At 53.3% G+C, this 21741-nt stretch overlaps 1 protein-coding gene across 1 annotated transcript; it reads right to left on the bottom strand.

Annotated features, from left to right (window-relative positions):
- Positions 1 to 119: 119 nt before the first annotated feature.
- NELFA (negative elongation factor complex member A) lies at positions 120 to 20082 on the bottom strand. The gene is made up of 11 exons (XM_079154498.1): positions 19739 to 20082; positions 10327 to 10498; positions 8808 to 8969; positions 7423 to 7512; positions 5963 to 6093; positions 5807 to 5876; positions 5551 to 5639; positions 4816 to 4927; positions 3834 to 4093; positions 3611 to 3710; positions 120 to 3487 (listed from the first exon to the last, which is right to left on the bottom strand). Exons 1-11 carry the CDS (start codon positions 19946 to 19948, stop codon positions 3303 to 3305), a joined length of 1581 nt encoding a protein of 526 aa, XP_079010624.1. The 5' UTR covers positions 19949 to 20082; the 3' UTR covers positions 120 to 3302.
- Between the last annotated feature and the right edge of the window lie 1659 nt (positions 20083 to 21741).

Below are 21741 nucleotides of genomic sequence, written 5' to 3'. Positions count from 1 at the left end.
GTTTAGTGGGCTGCTTCTCCTTTGGGTTGCCTTCCGAACACACGAGGTTCTATAGGTTCTAACCCACATTTGAGGGGAAACCTTGTATATTTTTTTCATGTGACTTTTCTTCTTCTTCTTTTTTTTTTTAATCTGGCTTTTATTCTCAGTATATTCTTGCTAAACCTGTTTCACAAATCACCAACTAAAACATGCTCACTGATGCGACCTGAGTTCTCTTTCAGAGGCAGTGAACTCAGGGCACATGCCAGACTGCTGAGGGCATGGGCTGCAGCGAGGACTCCTTGGCTTCACCCCGCGGTCCAGCCGAGCCTGCTTCTCGCACGCTCTCCAAGGGCACCACGAGAAGCAGCACCTAGTCTCGGTGGCCAGGCCTGGAGATAAAATTCTCTCTTACTTATTCCAAGACCCACAGAGAGATCTGAGGAGAACTAAGCTTTCTTTGGAAGACCTGACCCCTCCCTCCTGGGGGTTCCTCTCGCCCCAGGGAGTACGGAGCTCTGTGAGGGGAGGGGGCACAGGCCTCCTGCAGCAGGGGGAATGCGGAGGCGGCAGGCACTGCTTTCTGCAGAGAGAAGCGCACCACCTGCCCTCCAGAACCTGAGGTCTCATCTGCTGTCCTGCTGCCCCGTGGACCCAGGACTGGCTGCTCTCATGGCTGCGCCCACACTCAGGCACCAGGTGTGTGGGAGGAAGCTGCTGACTGGCAGGCCTCCCTGTGCTTTTCTTCAGTCATGGTCCCCCAAAAGTAACTTACCAAGGACCAAAAGGAACAAAACAGCCCTGCAGCGAGCCGACACCTCCACACGAGCCTGCTCAGACAGGCCTCTGGGGAGTATTTTTCACTTAGAGCCTAACTCCACTCAGTCCTCAGAAAATATTGGATTGGTTCACAGACTTTTCTGTTCCTTATGCCCTGAACTTGGAAGGCAGTTCTGGCGACAGGCCAAGTAGCATCCCCATGTGCACACGGCCCCACCTTTGGAGCCCAAGGCCCTAGGCTCCTCAGACGGGTGCTCGGTGCTCGCCAGTATTGTTACTTGTCCAAAAGACCCCTTCCTACCAGCTGAGCGAACATGGTTTTGTAGTGCACCTTGGGGAACAGACTAACTTATTTCTGTATTGGCAGTAGTAAAGTTTTATGATTTTGAAGTCACTTCAATGTTATCTCCAAATTAACCTAGAGCTTCCTGAAGGAAATATTGCAAAAATCTTAAGTAATTCCCATTTTCAAGAACAATGAGCGAATAACACTAACTTTGAGAGTCTCTATTAGACCCGTTCATAAATTTGAGTGAAACGGGGCCTTGGCGTGGTGGCCAGGCATGCAGTCATGAGGTGGTCTGCCCTGCCCGAGTTCCTTCCGAGTCTGGGGGAAGATCTGGTTTTGAGGGTCTGAAGGCTTCCCGAACATCAACTTCATCCCGTGTCATTAATGTGAAGTACAACATGGGAACCAGCTGACTGCCTCAGGGCTCAGCAGCAGGACCCAACCTGTACCTGCCCTGCGCACACCCCCCACAGGCAGCTCGTGTGTGCAAGCCTGGTGTCTGTCCATGCCAGCACTGGCTTGTGAGGATACAGGTGCCCCACCATTGTGTGGTCACTGAGATAGGTCCAGTTGGACAGTTATAAAATAGTCACTTGTGGGGAAGCATGTCTTGAAAGAAAGTAGCGAGGACTTGGGAACAGCCCTCCTTTCCCTAGTGATGCCTCCTGGGACTCTCTGGGCCTGGGGCACACTCAGGTTGGTGCTCATGACGCCTCTGAAATATTTATCTTGACATCTGAACCATGATGTGTACAGTGCCCATATTCCAGAACTACCTTATTTTCAAAGATTAAAGAAACTTGTTTTAATTAAAGTTGACACAAACAATTGTCAGTTGCAAGTATCTTCATCTGAAGTGTAGCTGGTGACTTGGTGGAGTAAAGCGCTGTGTCTGTTGGCGTCATGGTGCTGTGGTGGCTGTTGAGATGTGAGATGCCTCCTCAGAATCAACCCTAAGCTGAAGTGTGCCTGTCGGTGTCTAAGTTTCATGCAGGTGCAGGTTCCTTCTAGGAACACTGGGTGCTATCACCAGGCTTGATAGTTAGACTTTAAAACTTGAAATTTTTTTTTTGGGGGGGGGGGGTGGGTATACTGAAATATAGATTTGAGAATTGCCAGTTGGGGGGAAAATAGCATTTAAAGTGGAAAGTTGTGTTTGGAAAATTGTGTATGAGTATTTTTGTATTAAAAAGTTTCAAAGGCCCTCTCCTTCCCTCATTTGATATGGGACTGGGTTGCCTTTCCATCTCCCTGCGGCCGCCCTGCACTCCTGCCCCGGGGGGCTCCCGCCTCTGCCTGGTGGGGAGGAAGCTAGGGAAGCCCTGGGAAACAGGGAATGCTGGACGTCGGAGGGGGATTCTGATTTTGGAAAATACATTTTCTTCCTTCAAAAATAATTTGGTTCCCAAGTTCCCATTCAAGGTGAAAAGATGTGGAGGCAGGCGCGCTCCTCTCCCAGCCCTGCAGCTGGCCAGCGGGCAGCCCCAGGGCCCAGGGCCCTGGGCCCTCTACTTTCCTCAGTAGGGCCTATGGCCACAGCCCGTGCCACTGGAGCGACCCTCATGCTGACACCCACCCCAGGTCCAGGTGTCCTTGGGTTCTCCCAGCCCTGGCCCCCGAGCAGGGAGCTCAGGCCTGAAACACAGCTCTGTGGGCCTTCTTTAGAAAAGCTGGACTTTAATCACTCAGTATCACAATGAAAATAGGTACCCAAAGGCCAGTCTCTTATATCCACAGCTGTACAAAAGACATACAAAACTCCCAGGTAGGCACTGACGGAGGGCAAGGCCCGCCGTCCCTCCCTGGCATTGCCGGGGCAGTCCCCCCACCTCCCAGCATCTCCAGGTACCACCTTTGGTCCCCTCAACCTTGTGGGGCAGGTCGTGCACTAGCAGGGGGAAAGCCCTCACACTCGGTCAGTAGAATTTAAGAAAAAATAAAAAAGGTAAAAGTCTAACAGGCACTAAAACTGGGAAGTTATAACTTTCTTGGTTAACTTTAACATTCAAAAAACTCTTAATATTGAATCCAAAAAAGTATCTTAAATCACACAAAAAGTAACCCATATTGATATAAAAAATAAGCCCAAAACACCCCAGAGAAAAGATCTAAAACTTAAATAACCTGGGGCTCCACAGCACTGTGGGTGGCTGGACACAGGCATGTACCCCCTGGCTGCTCAGCCAAGCTGGAAAGCCCTTGTCCCTCGGAGCCCTACGCAGTCAGCGCCGGTGGCAGGGGCAGGTGGCCCTCAGGACACATTGGTCATGGGCTTGTACTTCTTGAAGCGTGTCCACTGGCCTGTGGCGTAGTTCATCTCAAACACGGTGTCCACCAGCATGGTGGTGCTGCCCTGGCCGTCAGCCTTGGGCAGGTCCTCTGTGTGCTCGCTCAGCTTGATCTGGATCACGTCCCCTTGCTCCTGGCATGGGTTCTCTGTGGAGGGCGGAGGCTCCTGGACAGGTGCCTGAGGCCAAAGAGCCCACCCCCACCCCAGCCGGGACACCACCCAGTCCCAGACACACACCCACCCACCCACCCACCCACCCACCCACCCACCTCGGGAACCAGCCATGAAGCCCAGGATGAGGGCTTTCTCCGGCCGTGTGACCTTGTTGGCGGTCTTGAACATTTCCTGGGCAGCAAACATCTGCTCTCTCTGTGGGCAGGAGGGCAATTTGGGTACCCCGGCCCCCCGAGGTTCATCTCCCACCCCACCTGCAGGTGGGCAAGGCTGTACCACCTACCTGGCAGCCCATAGGCCCTCCCAGGACCCACCTACCGTGAGGGACAACTTCTTAGGCTGCTGCTGGGCAGGGGGCTGGGCCTGTGGGACCACCATGGCCACCGGGGGCGTCTGAGCGGCTGGGGCGAGAGCTGGGGGCGTGGTGGGCGTCAGGGGCGACGTGGGCGCAGCAGGACCCGGGCCACTGTTGTACATGGGTGCCCTCTGCTTGAACTGTGCTGGCAGCGTGGGGCTCGGGGTGCTGGGCTCCTCAGGCGGCCGGGTGGCCTGCAGGCTGGTTTCCCGGGAAGATGGTGCTGTGGTGGAGCAGGGCTGGTGAGGCTGGGCTGGCACCCCACCCACACCCTGGGCCTGTGCCCAGCCCCCACTCCCACCTGCCCCCGACCCTGCCCTCTGAGCTGACAGCTCAGCTCTGGTTGCCAGGCCCTGACCAACGGCCACCCCCAACCCACCTGCTCTGTCCTGCTCCTGCACGACAAGCAGGCCTCCCTGGCATGAGCCCTGCGGGCCCCACCCAAAGGGGCAGAGCCTGCAGTCCACAGCATTCTTGGTCCTCACAAGGGGTGGGACTCTGCTGGGGTCAGGAGGTATCAGTGACAAGACAGGCTGCCTCACCTGCAGCCTTTCTGTCAGTCCTGGTGGAGCCAAAGCCTAAGACCAGGTGACCAGGTGAATGGTCCATTTCCACCTTCCTATGAATCTCCTAAAACTCTGGGGCTGAGGGTGCTATTGCTGGGCCGTGTCCATCTGGGAAGAGTCCTCAGTCCCTCCTGCCCCTAAAGCACAGCCAGGGAATAGCGCACAGCAGCTGCCTGCCTGCCTGGGATTTATTTCTTGACCAGGAGGGGCTCCCACCTCTAACCAGCAGAAGCTAAAGGATGATGACAAGACAGATGTCCTGATAAAGAAGAAACAGGACGTTGGGCCCCAGTAACACCATGTGGGCAAGGCTGCCTCCCAGGTGGACAGAAGAGCCCTTGAAGCCCCAGGGCCAGAGCCGCAGAGGAAGTCCACTCACCTGTGGGAGCCTCGGAGCTGGGGACGTAGGAGGAGGCTGGGACCACACTGGGGGTGGAGGGCAGGTAACTTGTGGAGGGCAGTGCAGGCTCGCTGTTCAGAGACCCAAGTTTCTGGAAGACAGTGACCGTCCCTCCCAGCAGAGGCCTGGGTTCCAGGTGCCATTCTTGGGCCTGGCCCAGACCTGCACTGCCCGTCACCCACCTGGCACAGTGGGCAGAGCTGCTCCAGGCTGCAAGCCCCAGCCCCGCCACCCTCCTTGGGCCCTGAAGCCCCCTTGGCAGAGGAAGGGCCGAGCAGCTCCCACTCAAGGAGGCCCCCAAACCACCATCTCTGGAGGACAGCAACGCTGCCCTGCTACGCGTGAGTACCACAGGGAAAGGCACTCGTCTGAAGCTGGTCCACAAGATCAGCTTGCCCTCTTCCGAGAACGCCACCCGTCAGCCTTCCCAGCCTTGCACCTCTCTGGCCACATCATTCCGGACTCTGGGTGATGTACCCCACTCACTCCTGGCAGGACCCCTACTCCAGGACGCTGAGACAGCAGTGAGCAGGTCCCCGGCAGTCCCTCCAGGAGTGTGGCAGGTGCTCACTCAACTGGAGCTGAGGGCTGAATCAGGGCCCGAGCCCACGCTGCCTCTCGCCCGCACACACGTCCTCCGACAACACGGGTGGCTAACCTTCAGAACGAGAGCCTGCCAGGTGGCTGTGTGCAGGCGGGGAGGGCGGAGCCTACCTGCGTGGACACCAGGCCGGCGGCGTAGTCTGGGGTGGCGCTCTCCGCCACCGTCTCCTCCTTGGCTGCCCTTTCCACCACTTCTGCATCTGTGGAGGAGCCACAGTCCTTGCGAGGAGCCCTGGAGGCCTCCACTGGCTCAGGGTTCAAGCAACCTCCATGCAGGTGACCCTGCTGCTGGAGGGGACTGCAGCACAGAGCTGCCCAAAGAGGTCCTGGAGACTCCCTCCAGCCCCAGTGGTCGCCCCATACACACCCAGAGTCTTCCTCCTCCTCTTCGCCTCTCGGCCAGCACCGACCATATCCAGCTCAGAGATGTCAAGCAGCTGCCAAGACAAACACAGCTCCAGGCTTGCTTATAGCACAGGGGAGGAGGGAGGCTGCACACAGCGGCACCAGGGTACAGGCCTACCTTCACACCCCTCTCTTTCCGCAGTGGGGTCCTCGAAGGTGGGATGGGGGTCCGGTTTCCAGCAGGGCTGAAGACACTCGGCGTGGTAGGGCTTCTGAAGGGTGCCTGCTTCGGGATGCCTTTGAGCGGGGCTGGGGAGAGGATGGTGTCTGTCAGTAGCCAGCAGGGATGCCCACAGGAGCCCGACACCTTCTGACCACAAGAGGGTGGGCAGGGGCTGCCTTGGGAGGACCACAGGGAGGAGTGGGTCTCCTGCTGCTCTTCCCATGTTCCGCCAAGGCTGTTCCTGCCAGCACCGCAGTGGGGGACAGGTACTCAGCTCAGACCCTGCTGGACCAATGACACCCCTACAGTGGTGAGCCCGGGAGGGCTGAAGTGAGGGGAGAGGACAGCTGGCCAGATGAGTTGGAACCCCAGTCCTGCAGGGCAAGGGCCACCTGGGGACACTGAGCTATCCTGGAAAAACAGGAGCACCTTGACCTCTGTCACATTTGCCAAGAACGCTGAGCACAGACACCCCACTTGGCCAGGGACACTGAGCCTCCTGTCAGCAGAGATGGAGTGCTGGTCTCTGCTTCCTTCTCCTGCGCTTCAGTGCAGAGGTTCACACTCCACGAGAACTGCTCTCTCCCACTCCTGACCAGGCGCTGCACTGCTGAGCCCCGGCAGCTGTCCACATTCCCTGCTAGGCAGGCTGCCCTCCAGCACATAATCCAGGCTTGGGGCCAAGAAGCACCCAGTGAGTTGCATGGTTGGAACCCTGGAAGGGTGGACATGACTGATGGACAGCCATGTTATCCGTCCCCCCAAACAGGGGCAGTCCTGCCCTCAAGGGACTTGCTAAGGGGAGTGGAAGCTGGGATCTGTTCAGCAAGGTGGAGCCCCGGTCATCATGGGCAGGGGGCCACCCCTGCAGGGAAGGTCGTCAGCCATCACCAAAGCTGCTCCCGTCAGGTCCTGGGTGGAAGTTTTGGAATTGTGGACACTTGGTAGGACAAAATCCCAAACAAACTGAACAGGGCAGCAGAGGCCCTGGGAAGGTGCCAGCAAGACCCTTTCGTCGGGCGGGCGTGTTCCCTGGCAGCTCCCCACGCAGTGCAGGGACTAGTAATCCCTCCGGTCAGGCTCTCGCCCGACCTGCAAGTGAGTGCAGAGGTCAGTAGGATGCAGGGCCGCAGCACCCCGGGGCTGCCACGTGCCTGCCAGGCCACTCACCCCAGGGTCTGTGCCCCGTCCTACCCACCACAGGGAACCTGCAGCAGGACAGCGCTGGCAAGCAGCAACACTGCACTGGACACCACCACAGAGCAGAAGAGCCAGGCAGGGCAGCCCCCTCAGCAGTCAGGACAGGAGTCTGCGCCCTCCTTTCCTGCCACGCGGCGAACGAGGAAAGTCACTTCTTTCAGGTCGCCCCCTCCCACGGGGAAGCAACAGGGCTGACCGGTGGGCATCTGGCTTACTTGTGGTGTCCATCTTGCGGAGCAGTCCCCGGCCCTTGGCATGGAACGGCACCCCCGCACTCCTCTTCAGCTGCTGTGCCGTCTCGGTGGCTGTGTGGAGAGGGCCATGTCAGTCCTCCTCACAACGACAGGGCCTCTCGCTCCATGTAAATCACACCTCGGAAAGTGCGAGCTGCGAGAAGGCCGCGCGCAAACACCAAGCCAGGCCTTCTGTCAGGAACGCCCGGGACGTGCTCCTAGGACATGCCCAGCCCCCAGCCTCCGCAAGGGAGGAGCAGGGCTCTGGGGGCGAGACCCTCCCACAGGCCACGAGGCCCTCCCAGCATGCCTCTCTACACTCCCCTGAGCAGTGCCTAAACTTAACAAAGAACAGGGGCTTCCCCGCTCGGCTAAGTCACGCTGCAGGGTGAGGAGGGAGAGTGCCTCAGCTGCCCCTGGCCAGAGCCAGGTTCTGCTGCTGACTCCTGGAAGGTGGGACCCAAGAGACAGGCAGACTCTAAGAGCTGCCCAGTGGCCAGAGGCTCTGCAGAGTCCCCACAACTGGGCTGACCCCAGGACACTGCCTCCTCCAAGCAGGAGTCACAGCTGAGGCAGTGAGAAAACAGGGCACTCAGGTCTGTTACTATGACGATTCCAGGACCACTCAAAAGCTTACTGAAATCTGTGGTTGTGGCTGTTTTTTGTACTGAGGACTGAACCCACGTGTACCCTACCACTGAGCTTACATCCCCAGTCCTTTCGTAAAAAAAATTTTTAGATGTCGAGAGATCTTTATTTTATTCATTTATTTATATGTGGTGCTGAGAATCGAACCCAGTGCCTCACACATGCTAGGCAAGCGCTCCACCACTGAGCCACAACCCCTTTCTTAGAGCTTTTATTTTGAGACAGGGTCTAAATTGCTGAGGCTGGCCTTGAACTTGCACTCCTCCTACCCCAGCCTCCCAAGCTGCTGATAAAGGTGTGTCCCATGACTGGCTCAGGTGGCTCTGTTCTGTTTCTGAGCCAGCACCTGGCTGTGCTGCTCAGGGGCCTTCTGCTTCAGTCTCCCAGGTGTGAGGACTGCCATGTGTTCCCTGTGCCTGGTGTGAAATCCATGCTTTGCAACTGGACTGAAGTGATCACTCCCCACTCTGCCCAGCGGGCACCTTGCGCATACTTCCACCAGCTGAGACAGCCAGCCGTCTTCACAGCTGCACGCTGTGGCGTCGCAGCGGGCACAGGTCTCACTCCTGCCAGGTCGGACACCAGACCTGGAAACGCTCACGTTTCTGACACGTGCTTTCAGAAGCTTCTCTTTGAACAGACAGCCTAGGACCCACGGAGGTCAGTGAGGCCTGGAAAGCAGGGACGCAAGCAGGCACCAGGCCATGGGGTAGACTCACACTTCTGCAGCAGCTCCGCCCGCAATGTGGCACTCTTGGGCTTCCGCTTTAACTGAAAATGCTTCACAGGCGGGGTGAGGGGTCCGGCAAGTGTGGTCAGGGCGTTTTTATTCAGGTACTGGCATTCCAGGGGCAGCATGGCGGATGCCTCACACTCGCCCACTGTGGAGAGCCCCAGCCCGGTTAGAGGCCCTTTCTCAGGGTGTTGCGCCCCCACAGGCCCGCTTCCACCCTTCAGCCATGCTGCCTCTGCCCTGGTTTTAATTCCCCTGTGCCCACGAGATCCCCCTGGATCCAACTCCACCACCCCAGAACCAAGGTCATCAATGTGGGCCAGGCAGCAAGGCCAGGCCTCCCACCCAAGGGAGGGCCTCACCAGAATCTCAGGCAACACTTTATAAACAAAAGCCCCTGGAACAGAGGAAAGGGCCTGCGGGCTGCTCTGCTGCAAGCCCCGGACCTAACAGCACACCAAGGGCTGGCTGCAGACCCTCGGACCACCGATCCCTGCAACGTGTGCCTGTGCAGCAAGAGCAGGTGGGGTGCGGCTTCTCGGGATTCCCCAGGAGCCCCATCAGTGGTCTCTCCTGGAGACTGCTGAACCCAGAGACTGAGAAAACTGCCCACTCACTGCCTGAGTCTATGTGGTCACCACGGGGTCCAAACTCAAGGAAAAAACTTGCGTGTTGGGGACAGGAGCACCTGCTGCCCAGCTAGTTACATAACCACCCTGAGGAAAGCACAGGCAGCCCCTGGAGTTTGCTGCCCTGGGCTCCTCCAGCTCCCTCCACCCCCAGGGCACCCAGCAGGGCGTGTGTGCACCTGGGTAGCCCATGTGCTCAGTGTCTGTGGTGTGTGCAATTACAGGTCAAGTGAAAACCTAAAATGCCAGAGGCTTCCCAGCACAGGTGGCCGCACAAGTGGCTGCTGCAGAGCCATGCCTGGGCCAGGTAACCAGGGCACCCATGTCTCCAGCCACAGCCCTGCCTGCTGGCACAGGCAGGGCCCCCACGGAGCACAGGACATGGGTTTGCTTCTCAGGGGCTGCAGTTCCCATTTTTCAAAGGAGGGAGGATTCTGAAGGGATGGATGTTCCTTCATTGCATGCTCCTTATAACTACCTGTTTGTTTTTTTCTTTTGGTACTGGGGATTGAACTCAGGGATGAGCTACCACTGAGCTACACCCCCAAACCTATTTATTTTTTATTTTGTGACATGATCTTTCTAAGTTGGCCAGGCTGGCCTGGAATTTGGGACCCTCCTGCCTCAGCTCCCAGGTCACTGGGATCACAGGCGTGCGCCATGGACAGCCACAGTACAGTGCAGAGGCTGTGGTCCACTGCTGCAAGGCCAGGCACAAGCCAGGCACAAGCCAGGCAGCAGCACGTGGTGTGAGGTGCACACAGGTAGTGTTCTGGGAAGTACCATGTACACACAAGCACACTACTGCCTAACAATCCAGTTCCTTCCACAAAATGTTTCTCTCCTCCCAACACAACGTAAGGCCACACTTCATACCCTTTTCTCTAAGTTCTCCTAAAATATCTTGAACGTTGGGGTTCTGTTCCTCAAGATCAAGGTTAAGAGACCCCGTGTCAGGAAAGGACTTCAGAATGTCAGCAACCATGAGGACCCAGGGGTCAGAGTCCAAGGTGGCGAGCTGGATGATCTCCATCAGGGCATCCTTCATCTGTGGAGAAGAGAAAATGATGAAGCACAAGCCAGCTGAGCCCACCTGCTGGATCCAGGAAGGTGGTCTCTACCTGCGCACTTCACTTTCCCCTGAGGCCTCTGGGTGAGATGGGGCAGCCAGCCTGGACGGCATTCACCCCGCAGGCCCACGCTTCCTCCTGGGGCCCCCTTGCCCCAGCCCTCACCCCACCCGCTTCCCTGGGCTGCCACAGCTTCTCCCAGGCAGCAGTGGCCCAGCTTGTGAAGCCTCCCCACAGCACCCCAGCAACTTCTCTGGGCCCGCCTCCCGCCTCGGGGCTACCATCTCTGCCACTTAGGAAGTCTGCAGGAACATCTCAGGTATGAAGAGCTGGGCCCAGGCCAGCAATGGGTGCCAAGGTGGGCGGGCAGCCCCATCACTCCTGCAGGGCCCGCGTGGATGATGAGCTGCCACCTGTTATCCCCACCAGCCCCACCCAACTGACCCTGCCCAAGAACATGGACACAGAGACAGATGGCCACATGACTTAAGTGGCTAGTGCACATGCAGGCCAAAGACCTCCACGGTTGCCAGGAGAGAGGATGGCCTGTGGCCTGCGACAGTGGGGCACCTGCACTAAACTGCTGTGGTTCTAAGCCACATTTTTAGAGCAGCCTCTGGAAACCAACATCTACTGAGAGAGAAGACTGAACGATGTTTACTGAAAACGGGGGGAATAAAAGAAAGAAAAAAGGAGATTAAAAACAAAAGACCACTTCCTCGACTGAATTCCATACCTGCAGACTCTCCTGGTAAATTCTGTCTTAGGGGTGGTCCGAGAACAGCCTCCCACAGCTCTGGAGCCAGAGCTGCACACGCCAGGCATCAGTCACCTCGGAGTCTGCCAAGGGCCACTTCCTGGTTCAGTGGTTCCTTCACTGTGTCCTCCCATGGTAAGGGGTGAATGCTCCCTCAGTCTATCTCCAAAGGGGACTCAATGAGGGCTCCACCTCCCAGCACCCCACCTCGGGGCAGGCATGCAGCATGAGGCTATGGAGGACGGAGGACATTGTGGACAGCAATCCACGATGACAGCACCTGGAGGTGGTGCTGCTGCAAGGAGGCAGCCGGAGGGCGTGAGAGACATCAGATCCAGCCACCTGCAAGCAGGCACCTGGATCTCGACTTCCAGGCTCCAGAGTGTGAGAAATAAATGTCTGCTGTTTAAGCCTCTGAGTCTACGGAAGGGCTGGCTCTCCTCACTTGCAGGTTGTGCATCCAGGGATTGTCAACCACAGATCAAAAACATTCTTTTTGTTTTGTTTTTTTTGCGGTGCTGGGGATTGAACCCAGGGCCTTGTGCTTGCAAGGCAGGCACTAAAAACATTCTTAAAAATAAGTGTGTGGGGCTGTGGCTGTGGCTCAGTGGTAGAGCCACTGGCATGTGTGAAGCCCTGGGTTCGATCCTCAGTATCCCATATAAATAAATAAATTAAAGATCCACTGACATCTAAAATAAAAAAAAAAAAAAAAAAAACAAAACCTTTAAAAGAAAAGAAAAGAAAGTGAACAGGCCTTTTTTTCAGCATCAGGCCTTTTATTCAGCATCATTATTCCCTGAACAACGAGAGCACAGCATAACCCTATTGGGAAGTGGGAGTCTCCTGGAGACGACGCGGGACACGCAGGAGGACCACAGCCCGAGTTCAGGCACTACCCCACTGCAAAGTACGACCCTGTGTGTCCACCACCAAAGGGCAACTGCTTGTTTTGGCTGCCACTTTCGGAAGGACGACTCTCAACAGAACCCTGCTGCGGAGCACGCGCCCCCTATGCCAGGGGCTCAGGAAGAGTGGGCCAACAGCATCGCGAGTGTGGGCTGCAGCCCCTGCCATGAGGGGCCTGAGGCAAGTGGGACTGGCATATTTCACAGGTGTGTGAGCGGGCGTGTGGGCACATGCACTGGCACACACACCAGTAAGGAAAGGACAGCAGCTTCATCAGGTTCCTGGCTGGGGACCCTGGATTCGCAGCACAGAAAAGAGGAGACATCCAGTCTAACAGCAAAGGGACAGTGGATTCTGACTCACCAGAGACCCCGACTCCAGCAGAGCTACCGGAGACTGGAAGGAGAGGAGCACACGAAAGCAGGCCTGAGGCTCTGGGCCTGCTTCCAGTGCCCCCAGTGGCAGAGCAGTGCTTCATGAACAAATCAAGATATGTGTCTGTTCCCCCCAAAATGTGAAGAGGTGCTTTACCAAAAAAAGGCCTGAAACAGGTTTCTCAGTGGATGAGACAATCACAGCTGGTGCGTCCTTCCAGGTACACTGCTTCCTGCTCACTCCGCAGGCACCCTGACCTCCGTGCTACCTCGGCTAGCTCAGCCACCAGCTGCAGGAATGGCTCTGCCTTCCACGGACTCTCACGCGCTGGTAATCTCACATACTGAGCAGCCAGGGCACAGGCACGGCGGTTCCCTCTGCAGCCTGCTCTGGTGCCCACACTGAGGAGCAGCTGGACTGCTGTCACCCAGTGCTAGCACCCATTTCCTCTGAGCCCTTCAGATGCAGCCCACGCTTCACCCAGGCAGTGCCTGGCCACCTGCAGGAACCACCTGCCTCACTTGGCAAGACTGTGTTATCATCCCAGGACATAACAGAGCCCTAGACAGCAGGACCCCAGCCCACTGTGGTGCCCCTCACTGCTCTCCACTGGCTGAAAGCTGCTGCTCACTTGGCTCTTAAGAATACGGATAGGGGCAGAGCACTTGCCTGGGTTCCAACCCTGGCCATGCAAGAAAGCAAATGAAACAAAAAACCCCCCATAGATACATCACAAAATAACTGGTTCTGGGATTTCACCCAGAAACAATCATAGTAGGTCCTACTTATAATGGTTAATCTTTTCTTCTGTAGTACTGAGGAGTGAACTCAGGGGCACTTTACCACTTAGCTACACCCTCAACACCTTTTTTTTTTTTTTTTTTTTTTTTAATTTTGAGACAGGGCCTCACTAAGATGCTGAGGTTGGTCTCTAGTGTGTGATCCTCCTGACTCAGTCTCCCACGTCATTACGAGTACAGCCATGTGCCAGATATTCAGGTCAAACATTATTCTGGGTGTGTGCGGGAGGGTGTTTATGGATGAGACTAACATTTGGACTAGTACTGAACAAAGTGGGCTGCTATCCTGAATGCGGGTGGACCTCATCCAATCAGTTGAAGACCTGAATAAAAAAGCAAGGGACGGCTGGGCACAGTGGTGCACACCCGTGATTCCAGGGGCTTGGGAGGCTGAGACAGGAGGACTCAAGTTCAAAGCCAGCCTCAGCAAAAGCAAGGCACTAAGCAACTCAGTGAGACCTGTCTCTAAATAAAATACAAAATAGGGCTGAGGACGTGCTCAGTGGTTGAGTGCCCCTGGGTTCAGTCCCCATATCCACCCCCAGAGTGAGGGGGGTGCCAGGTAAAGTGGTGCACACCTTCAGCCCCAGCTACTTGGGAGTCTAAGGCAAGAAGAGTGCTTCACTTCAGTAATTCAGGCCAGACTAGGTGACCAAGAGAAACCCCATCTCAAAAAAGGGGGAAAGAAAAAAAGCTAGGCAAGGTGAGAGAGTGGCCCTCCTTCTTGACTGCTGGAGGTGGGCTTCCCCAGCCTTTAGGCCTGGGCCTTCCTGGGTCTCAAGTCCCTGGCACTCCTGGTTTATACTGTGCATCTACACACCCTGCTCTCTCTGCATCTTGGAAGAATCCTATCACACTGTGGAATACATCCGGACAAGTCACCTCATCAGCTGGATCTATGGTCCCTTGCAGAGAAGATTAATTCTCAGGGTGATATTCCTAATGTGCTAGACCCTTATATAACTGAAAAAAGAAAGGATAGACAATGGAACGAAGATGTTTTAGAAAGATTATTTTAATGCAAAAAAAAAAAATGGTTTTCAGAAAAGTGCATTGTTCAGAATAGCTAGTTCTTTCACAATCTAAGTAAATGAGGTCTTTGTTGTCACTTCTTACATATTGGCAAGGTCCAAAAAAGGAGGAAAGAAATGTATGTGCATATATACATACATAGAAAGCAAGCCAATATGCCTATCCTAATGCTAGACGAAACAGACTTAAGGATAAAACAAATTTCTGCACATAAATCCATGGCTCACTTCACCAAGCAACTCTAACAACTCTAAACTTGCATGCACCTAATAACATAGCCCCCAAATACATAAAGCAATGGTTGATAAAGAGGAATAGACAAATCCATAATCCTCATAAGGGAGAGATAAATATATCCTCTCTGAATAAAAAAAAAAAATCATTAATAGGGCATGATTAAGCAAATTTGATCTAATGAACATGTATACTAAGCAAAGGATCTAAATGAGAGAATAAATGTGTTTCTGAAGCTCATCCACAAACATTCACAAAAACTAACCATATATTTTGTCATTAAGCAAATCTCAAGTTTCAGGCAACTGAAATAATTTGAACTCTACTTTCTGACAAGAGCTCAATACAGTTAGAAATCACTAATAAAAACATAAGTAAAACCTGTTGCCCTTGAATGTATAGAAATTGAGAAACATTTCTAATTTATACAGGAGTCAGTGAAGAAATTATCATAAAAATTAGAAAATACTGTAGCTTGACAACAAAAAGTATTATATATCAAAGCTTGTCAAATGCAGCTGGACACATGCCTGTTATTCCAGCAGTGCAGGAGGATCACAAGTTCAAACCAGCCTTAGCAACTTCCCAAGATCCTGTCTCAAAAAAAAAAAAAAAAAAAGTAGTGTTGGGGATGTTGCTCAGTGGTTAAGTTCTCCTGGGTTCACTCCCCAGCACCAAACAAAACAGAATAAAATTTGGATGTAGCTAATGTAATATGAAGAAAATTTATGGCCTTACATGCATTTATTAGAAAATAAAGAAGGTGCTGGGTATGGTTGTCCACCTGTGATCCCAGCTACCTGGGAGGTCAGTCTCAGCAAGTTAGACCCTGTTTCAAATTAAAAAAAAAAAAAGAAAGAAAAAGAAAAAAGGCTGGGGATATGGTTCAGTGGTAGAGCACTGAGCATTACTGGGTTTGATTCCTAGTACCAAAAATAAATAAATAAATAAATAAATACATACGTACACACATACATACAAATAAAGAATGTGCCAGGCCCAGAAGACATAATCACCAAGCTTCACCAAACATTTAAGAAGAAATAATTCTATTATTAACACTTACAAAGAAAAGGAAAACAGCAAGGCACATGCCTGTAATCCCAGTAGCTTGACAGGCTGAGGCAGGAGGATTGCGAGTTCAAATTCAGCATCAGCAATTTAAGCAACTTGGTGAGACCCTGTCTCTAAATAAAATATAAAAGGGGCTTTGAGATGTGGCTTGGTGGTTGAGCGCGCAGGGGTTCAAACCCCAGTACCAAAATAAATAAAGAGAGGAAAGCAGAGAATGCATTATTAATCATTTTATGCAGGCAGCATTCCCTCAACACAAAAACCTGACAAAGACCGTCTGGGTCTGGCGTGTTACACTATAGGTCAATTCTACTCAGAACGTAGATACAAAATTCCTACACATAATAGCAGGACAATGTAACCCAGTAACAGAAAATGACTAACTTCAGTTTACCTCAGGAACACAAGGTTGGTTTACAATTAAAGCTATCTGTCAATGTGATCAATTACGTATAAGTATTTTAAATTTGATAAAATTAAAAATTCACTTATAACCATTAGGATGGTTATACAGTAAGTGTTGGCAAGGGTGGTGTGGGAAATGGAGTACTCAAAACCCTCGGGGATGCGGTGGTGGTGCTACCGTGGAGGACAATGTGGCAATTCCCTAAAACACGAGGCAGACTGACCGTGTGACGCACAGTCCCACCCCCAGGCACACAACAAGGAAACAAAACCCTGCACGTGAGTGCTCACAGCAGCAGCCACAGTGCCAGGAGGTGGACCAGCCCCCAAGCCCATCTGCTGCGCATGGTCCATCATGACACGGAACACCATCCAGTACAAGAGGAGCGCAGCACCAACACCTGCCGTGACAGGAACCAACCCTGGAGGCACTGTGCTCAGTGAAAGGAGTCAGATAAAGACCATGAACTGCTGCCCTCCCAGCACTGGAGCTGAGCCTGGAGGAGGCATGTTCCAGGTCAGCCTGGTGACTGAGAAACTGAGTGCAGAACAGAAAGACAGGGATGCTGAGGCAGGAAGGTCACAAGAGCGTAGCGGGGTTCAGTCCCCGTACCACAAAAACCCAAAGGGGTGCTATGTGTTGTATGATTCCATTTATGTGAAATGTACAGGAGAGGCAGGGCTCGTTTGGGACTAGAGAGGAAGAGGACTGTGGGGAAGTGCAACAAGGACAGGGTGCGTCATGGAAATGCTGGTTAGAATGATCAACTCTGAATCACTAAAAATCACTGCATTCAACATCTTCAAGGCTGAACTGCATGGCATGTGAATTGTATCTCAATAAAGTGGCAAAAAAAAAAAAGCTGATAGCTCAGCATGGGGGTTCAAGACTGTAATCCCATAGGCTCAGGAGGCTGAGGCAGGAGGATTGTGAGTTCAAAGTCAGCTTCAGCAACTTAGGGAGGCACTGAGCAACTCAGTGAGACCCTGTCTCTAAATAAAATACAAAAAAGGGCTGGGGGTGTGGCTCAGTGGTTAGGTGCCCCACTTCAATCCCTGGTAACAAACAAAAACTAATTCAAGCTGGGTGTGGCTGAGCATGACTGAGGTCCCAGTGCTCAGAAGGCTGAGGCAGTAAGCCTCACTTGAATGAGTTGGAGACCAACCTGGGTGTCATAGTTTAGATGTGAGGTATTCCCCAAAACTCAAGTGTGAGACAATGCAAGAAAGTTTAACAAGCTGGGGAGATAGCTCAGCTGGTAGAGTGCTTGCCTCGCAAGCACAAGGCCCTGAGTTCAATCCCCAGTACCACAAAAAAGAAAGTTTAGAGGTGAAATGATCAGATTAGAGCAGCTTTAACCTAATAGGTTCCTTAATCCCCTTGAATGGACTAACCGGGTGGCCCCTACAGGCAGGTGGGGTGTGGTTGCAGGAGGCAGGTCACTGGGGGCATGCCTTTGGGGTACACATATGTCCTGTTGAGCAGAGCTCTCTCTTTCTGCTTCATGGTGCCATGTCCTGAGCTTTCCTCTTCCACATCTTTGATGTTCTGAGTCATGATGCTCTACCTCACCTCAGGCCCAGAGCAATAAAAGTCAGTGGTCTACAGAATGAACCCCTGAATCCATGAGTCCCACAAAACAAACACCTCATTTACAACTAAGAGAATTTAAAAAAAAGAAAAAATCCCTAGTGATAGATAAGAATTTCCTTGGGCTGGGGATGCGCCTCAGTGTTAGAGCACTTAACCTACAACAACAACAAAAAAGAATTTCCTTGATCAGATATAGGGTTATTTCCATAAGAAAACATGAAACAAATAAACAAAAATCTTAATGGCAAACCATTCAAAATTCTCACTGTGTGATCAGAAATAAGAACGTACAAAAGGTTTCTGGTGACTAGGGAAGAAAAGATAACCATATTAAGTTCAAAGAAAAATCAAGGTTCTACAGAAAAGTATTGCAATTAATGATACTTCCAACATGTGTGTGATTCAAACTCATTATTTAAAAGCCAACAGCAGTTCTATATATCAATAATAGAAAATAAAATTGTTATTAGTAGATAGCTACAGGATTTCGTGTTAATAAACTTTCACTTCAGACGGAACCAGGTGTTCATAAAATTGGTCTTAAGATCCCAACAGGCTGTTATGTACGCAACCTGAGAAGCGAAGGTACAGCCTGCAAAGAAGTGCAAAGGCCAAGAAAAGGCAAGACATTCCCAAGGAACAAAGTGGGAGGGTTTGCCCTGCTTGTTAGCTGCCCAGAATGACTGGGCATTGACTTAGTGAAGAAGCACAGCAACACACAAATGCTCAACACAAAGGCTCAAGAGCAAGGCTGAGAAACAGACCCACAGCAGAAGTGACCGTGAGGACTGACTGAAAAGGACGGTCACTGCAATCAGTGGTGCTGGACTAAGCCCAGTCTGTGTGAAAATGGTGAAACCACGCCCAGCTTCACCAGCAGCTCAAGAAGGGCACAGTGGCACAGCTCTGCAAGAGAAAGGGCTGACGGGGTGACCTTCCCAACAGGGTCAGATCAGCACCCCGAGGGGACAACTACAAGAGCTTCTGTCCATCCACAGATGCAAGTGAAGCCCCAGCTGGGAGGTGCAGGACTCTAAGCAGCTGGACAAGGATGGTACCCAGCATTTATTAAAACCTCCATCTGCTACAAAGCAATGAAGAAAAAGACAATCAGGGAAAAAAGTTTTGATGTTCAACCAAATCAGTAATAAGGCATATACAAAATAAACAATCTAGTAATACACACCAACAGAAGGGACACGTTTTGGGGAGGCGTACAATTTGATACGACCACTCTGAAAACAACCTGGATAACTCTAACTCCCCCACAAGCCCACTCCTGAATACTGTACCTAAAGAAATGCCCCGGACCAAAAGTCATGTTGGCGACAGCACCACTCCCAAGAGCAGGGAAGCTAGGCAGGGCCTAAGCGCCTTCCCGAGGTGGAAGGGACAGCATGCTGGGTGCCAGGAAGGCGCAGCACGCACGAGTCCGCCAGGCGCCACCGGGACACACGCACACTAGGTTCCAATTAGGCGAACCAACTCGACGGTTTCGAAATGCGTACTGACAACCCACCGCCCACCCGGGGTAGGAGGAAAGTTCCCGGCGAAGGACGGGCTTCTGTTCACCTGCTGGGGGTTACAGGAGCTGGTCCTGCTGCCATCAGGGTTCGCTAGACGGAATGAAGCACCGACGTGCCCTACAGCTCAATAAGGGCTGCAAAACGGCAGCAGCTTGGAGCGTTCGCGCCAGCGCGGCGCTTCCACGCCGCACCCAGCCCTGCTCCCCAGCGCCGAGGAGAACCAGAGCCCGGCCTCCAGGACGCACGCCTGGAAGGACGCCTCCGCCACCGATCGGCCTCCGCGACCCCGACGGCAGCGGCGACGCCCACCCCACCCCACCCCCACCGCGGACGCTGGCGGCCGAGGGTCGGGGAGGGAGAAGCCGGGGTGCGGCGGAGGGTCGGTGGGGGGGAAGCCGGGGTGCGGCGGAGGGTCGGTGGGGGGGAAGCCGGGGTGCGGCGGGCCGAGGCGAGGAACGGGTGGGGGCGGCGGATGAGCAGGCAGAAGGGGCGAGCGCGGCGGGCCGCCTCACCTCGTCCACTGTGCGGCGCGGGAGGTGCAGCGTCCCGAGCAGCAGCTTGAGCTTCACGGCCGACGAGAGGCGGTGGAAGCAGAGGCGGATGTTGTCTATGACGGCGGCCGTGAGCAGGGACGCGATGCTGGGCGGCGCCCACAGCTCGTCCGTGGCGCCCAGCTTGTTGTGCAGCCACAGGCCCGTGTCGCTCTCCCGCATGGACGCCATCTTGGGGGCTGCCGCGCGCCCGGGCCGGCATCTTATGAGGACGCCTACGCGCCCCCGGCGAGGACCCCCAACATGGCGGCGCCCGCGGGCGCGGGGCGGGGCCTCGGGCGGGCGAGCGAGCGCTACTGGTGTACTCCGCGCCTTCGGGCGGCTTCGTGGCGAAGCCCGAAAGCTGGAGCGACGGGGCGCCGCGGGGCGGCTCGTCGGCTTCCGTACCGCATCATGGCGGCGCCCGCCCCTGCGCCGGCAGATGACGTTTGCCGAGATGCCGTCGCGCCGCGTGACGCCTGGGGGCGCTGGCCGTTGCCTGGCGCTGAGAAGACGTCGCGCGGCCAGCTGAGGCTCAGCTCCGTTGTCTTCCAGAGCACCCCGCATTCGCCCAGCCGCCCCACGTGACGTGACGGCGTCAGGTGTTCAGGAACTCTGCGAGCCTGTCACAAAATGTAGACATGCCAAGTTCATCCCAGCGATTTGGGAGAGCGAGGCCGGAGGATGGCAGGTTCGAGGCCAGCCTGAGCAACTTAGCAAGCCCCTGTTTTGAAATAAAAAATACAAAGGCCTGGGGCGTAGCTCAGAGGTAGAGCGCCCCTGGGTTAGATCTCTAGTACCATTAAAAAAAAGTCAGACTTCATTTTACTGCTTTGGGGAGTGATGCTGGGCATCAAAGCCGGGGCCTGGAGCACGTTAGGTAAGCGCGGAGCCAGCCCTGTTTTGTCTTCTAAAAAGCGCTTCATCCAGACCTGCTGACACGTACCCGTGGTCCCTGCTAATCGGGGCTGATACTCGAGACCAGGAGCTCAAGGCCTGCCTGCCTGCGCAGCCCGACTGTAAGGGGCTTTTTTTTTAAGTATTTACTTAATTCTGTATATCTACGAACTTGATGTGGTCTATATCTATGGTGACAGGTGAAAATACAAATAGATGCTGCTGCGCATCTCTAGGCTGCTCCACTTTTGGTGATGTCAAATTGGTAGTTTGAACTTGGCAATGGTGGAAGAATTTACACCTTGAAAATTGGGCAAATGCTACAAAATCAGGGCTGGACTGATCCTTTTTTTTTTTTTTGGACTGATACTTTTGTTGATTGTTTAGACTTCGGAAAGTGACAGATGAAACTTAAGCGTATTTGTCTATATAATACCTTATGAATAGCACAAAAGATAGTTGAGAAAATATTTCTTCCATTGAAAAGACTCAGCAAGGGAATTTTTCTCATCCTTGATTAATGTGAAGTTCTGACATAAGTGGGGCTGGTGCTGAAAGAATTTCAAAAATTGTAATTTGGAGGTGAGAAATAGTTTAGCAGTTGATTACATCAAATTTGGTGGCCCTGATTGGAAAAAGTGGTTTGGGAGATGACTCCACTTGTCAAATCATGATTGAATTGTAACCATCAGTTGACTGAAATGGAAATCATTGTTCACACAGAAACCTGTGTAGGACATTTATGGCAGCTTTATTTTTATTTGTAGCCCCAAACTTCATGTACTCACAGTGTTTCTGGCTATAATCATTTTTCAGGCTTTTCCAGAATATGCGTACTCAATGTGTCTGAGTCTTTTGTTTTAGATCTTGATGCCAGTTCTGGGGCATTAGGAAAAGTTGTTCTAAACATCTGGCTTATCAAAGATGAGACAGGCCACTAGGAGGTAGTATTTGCGATATCAAGAAACAACAGCATATTAATATTTAGGATAGAGAAAAGGAATGCCTGTAAACAATGACCAAAAAACAGGAGAGGGCTAGGACTGTGGCTCAGTGGTGGAGTGCTTGCCTAGCATATGTGAAGCACT

Source organism: Sciurus vulgaris (assembly GCF_902686455.1).
Source record: "Sciurus vulgaris genome assembly, chromosome: 9".
Taxonomy (NCBI): Eukaryota; Metazoa; Chordata; class Mammalia; order Rodentia; family Sciuridae; genus Sciurus; species Sciurus vulgaris.
This window is presented reverse-complemented; position numbering and strand designations above follow the sequence as displayed.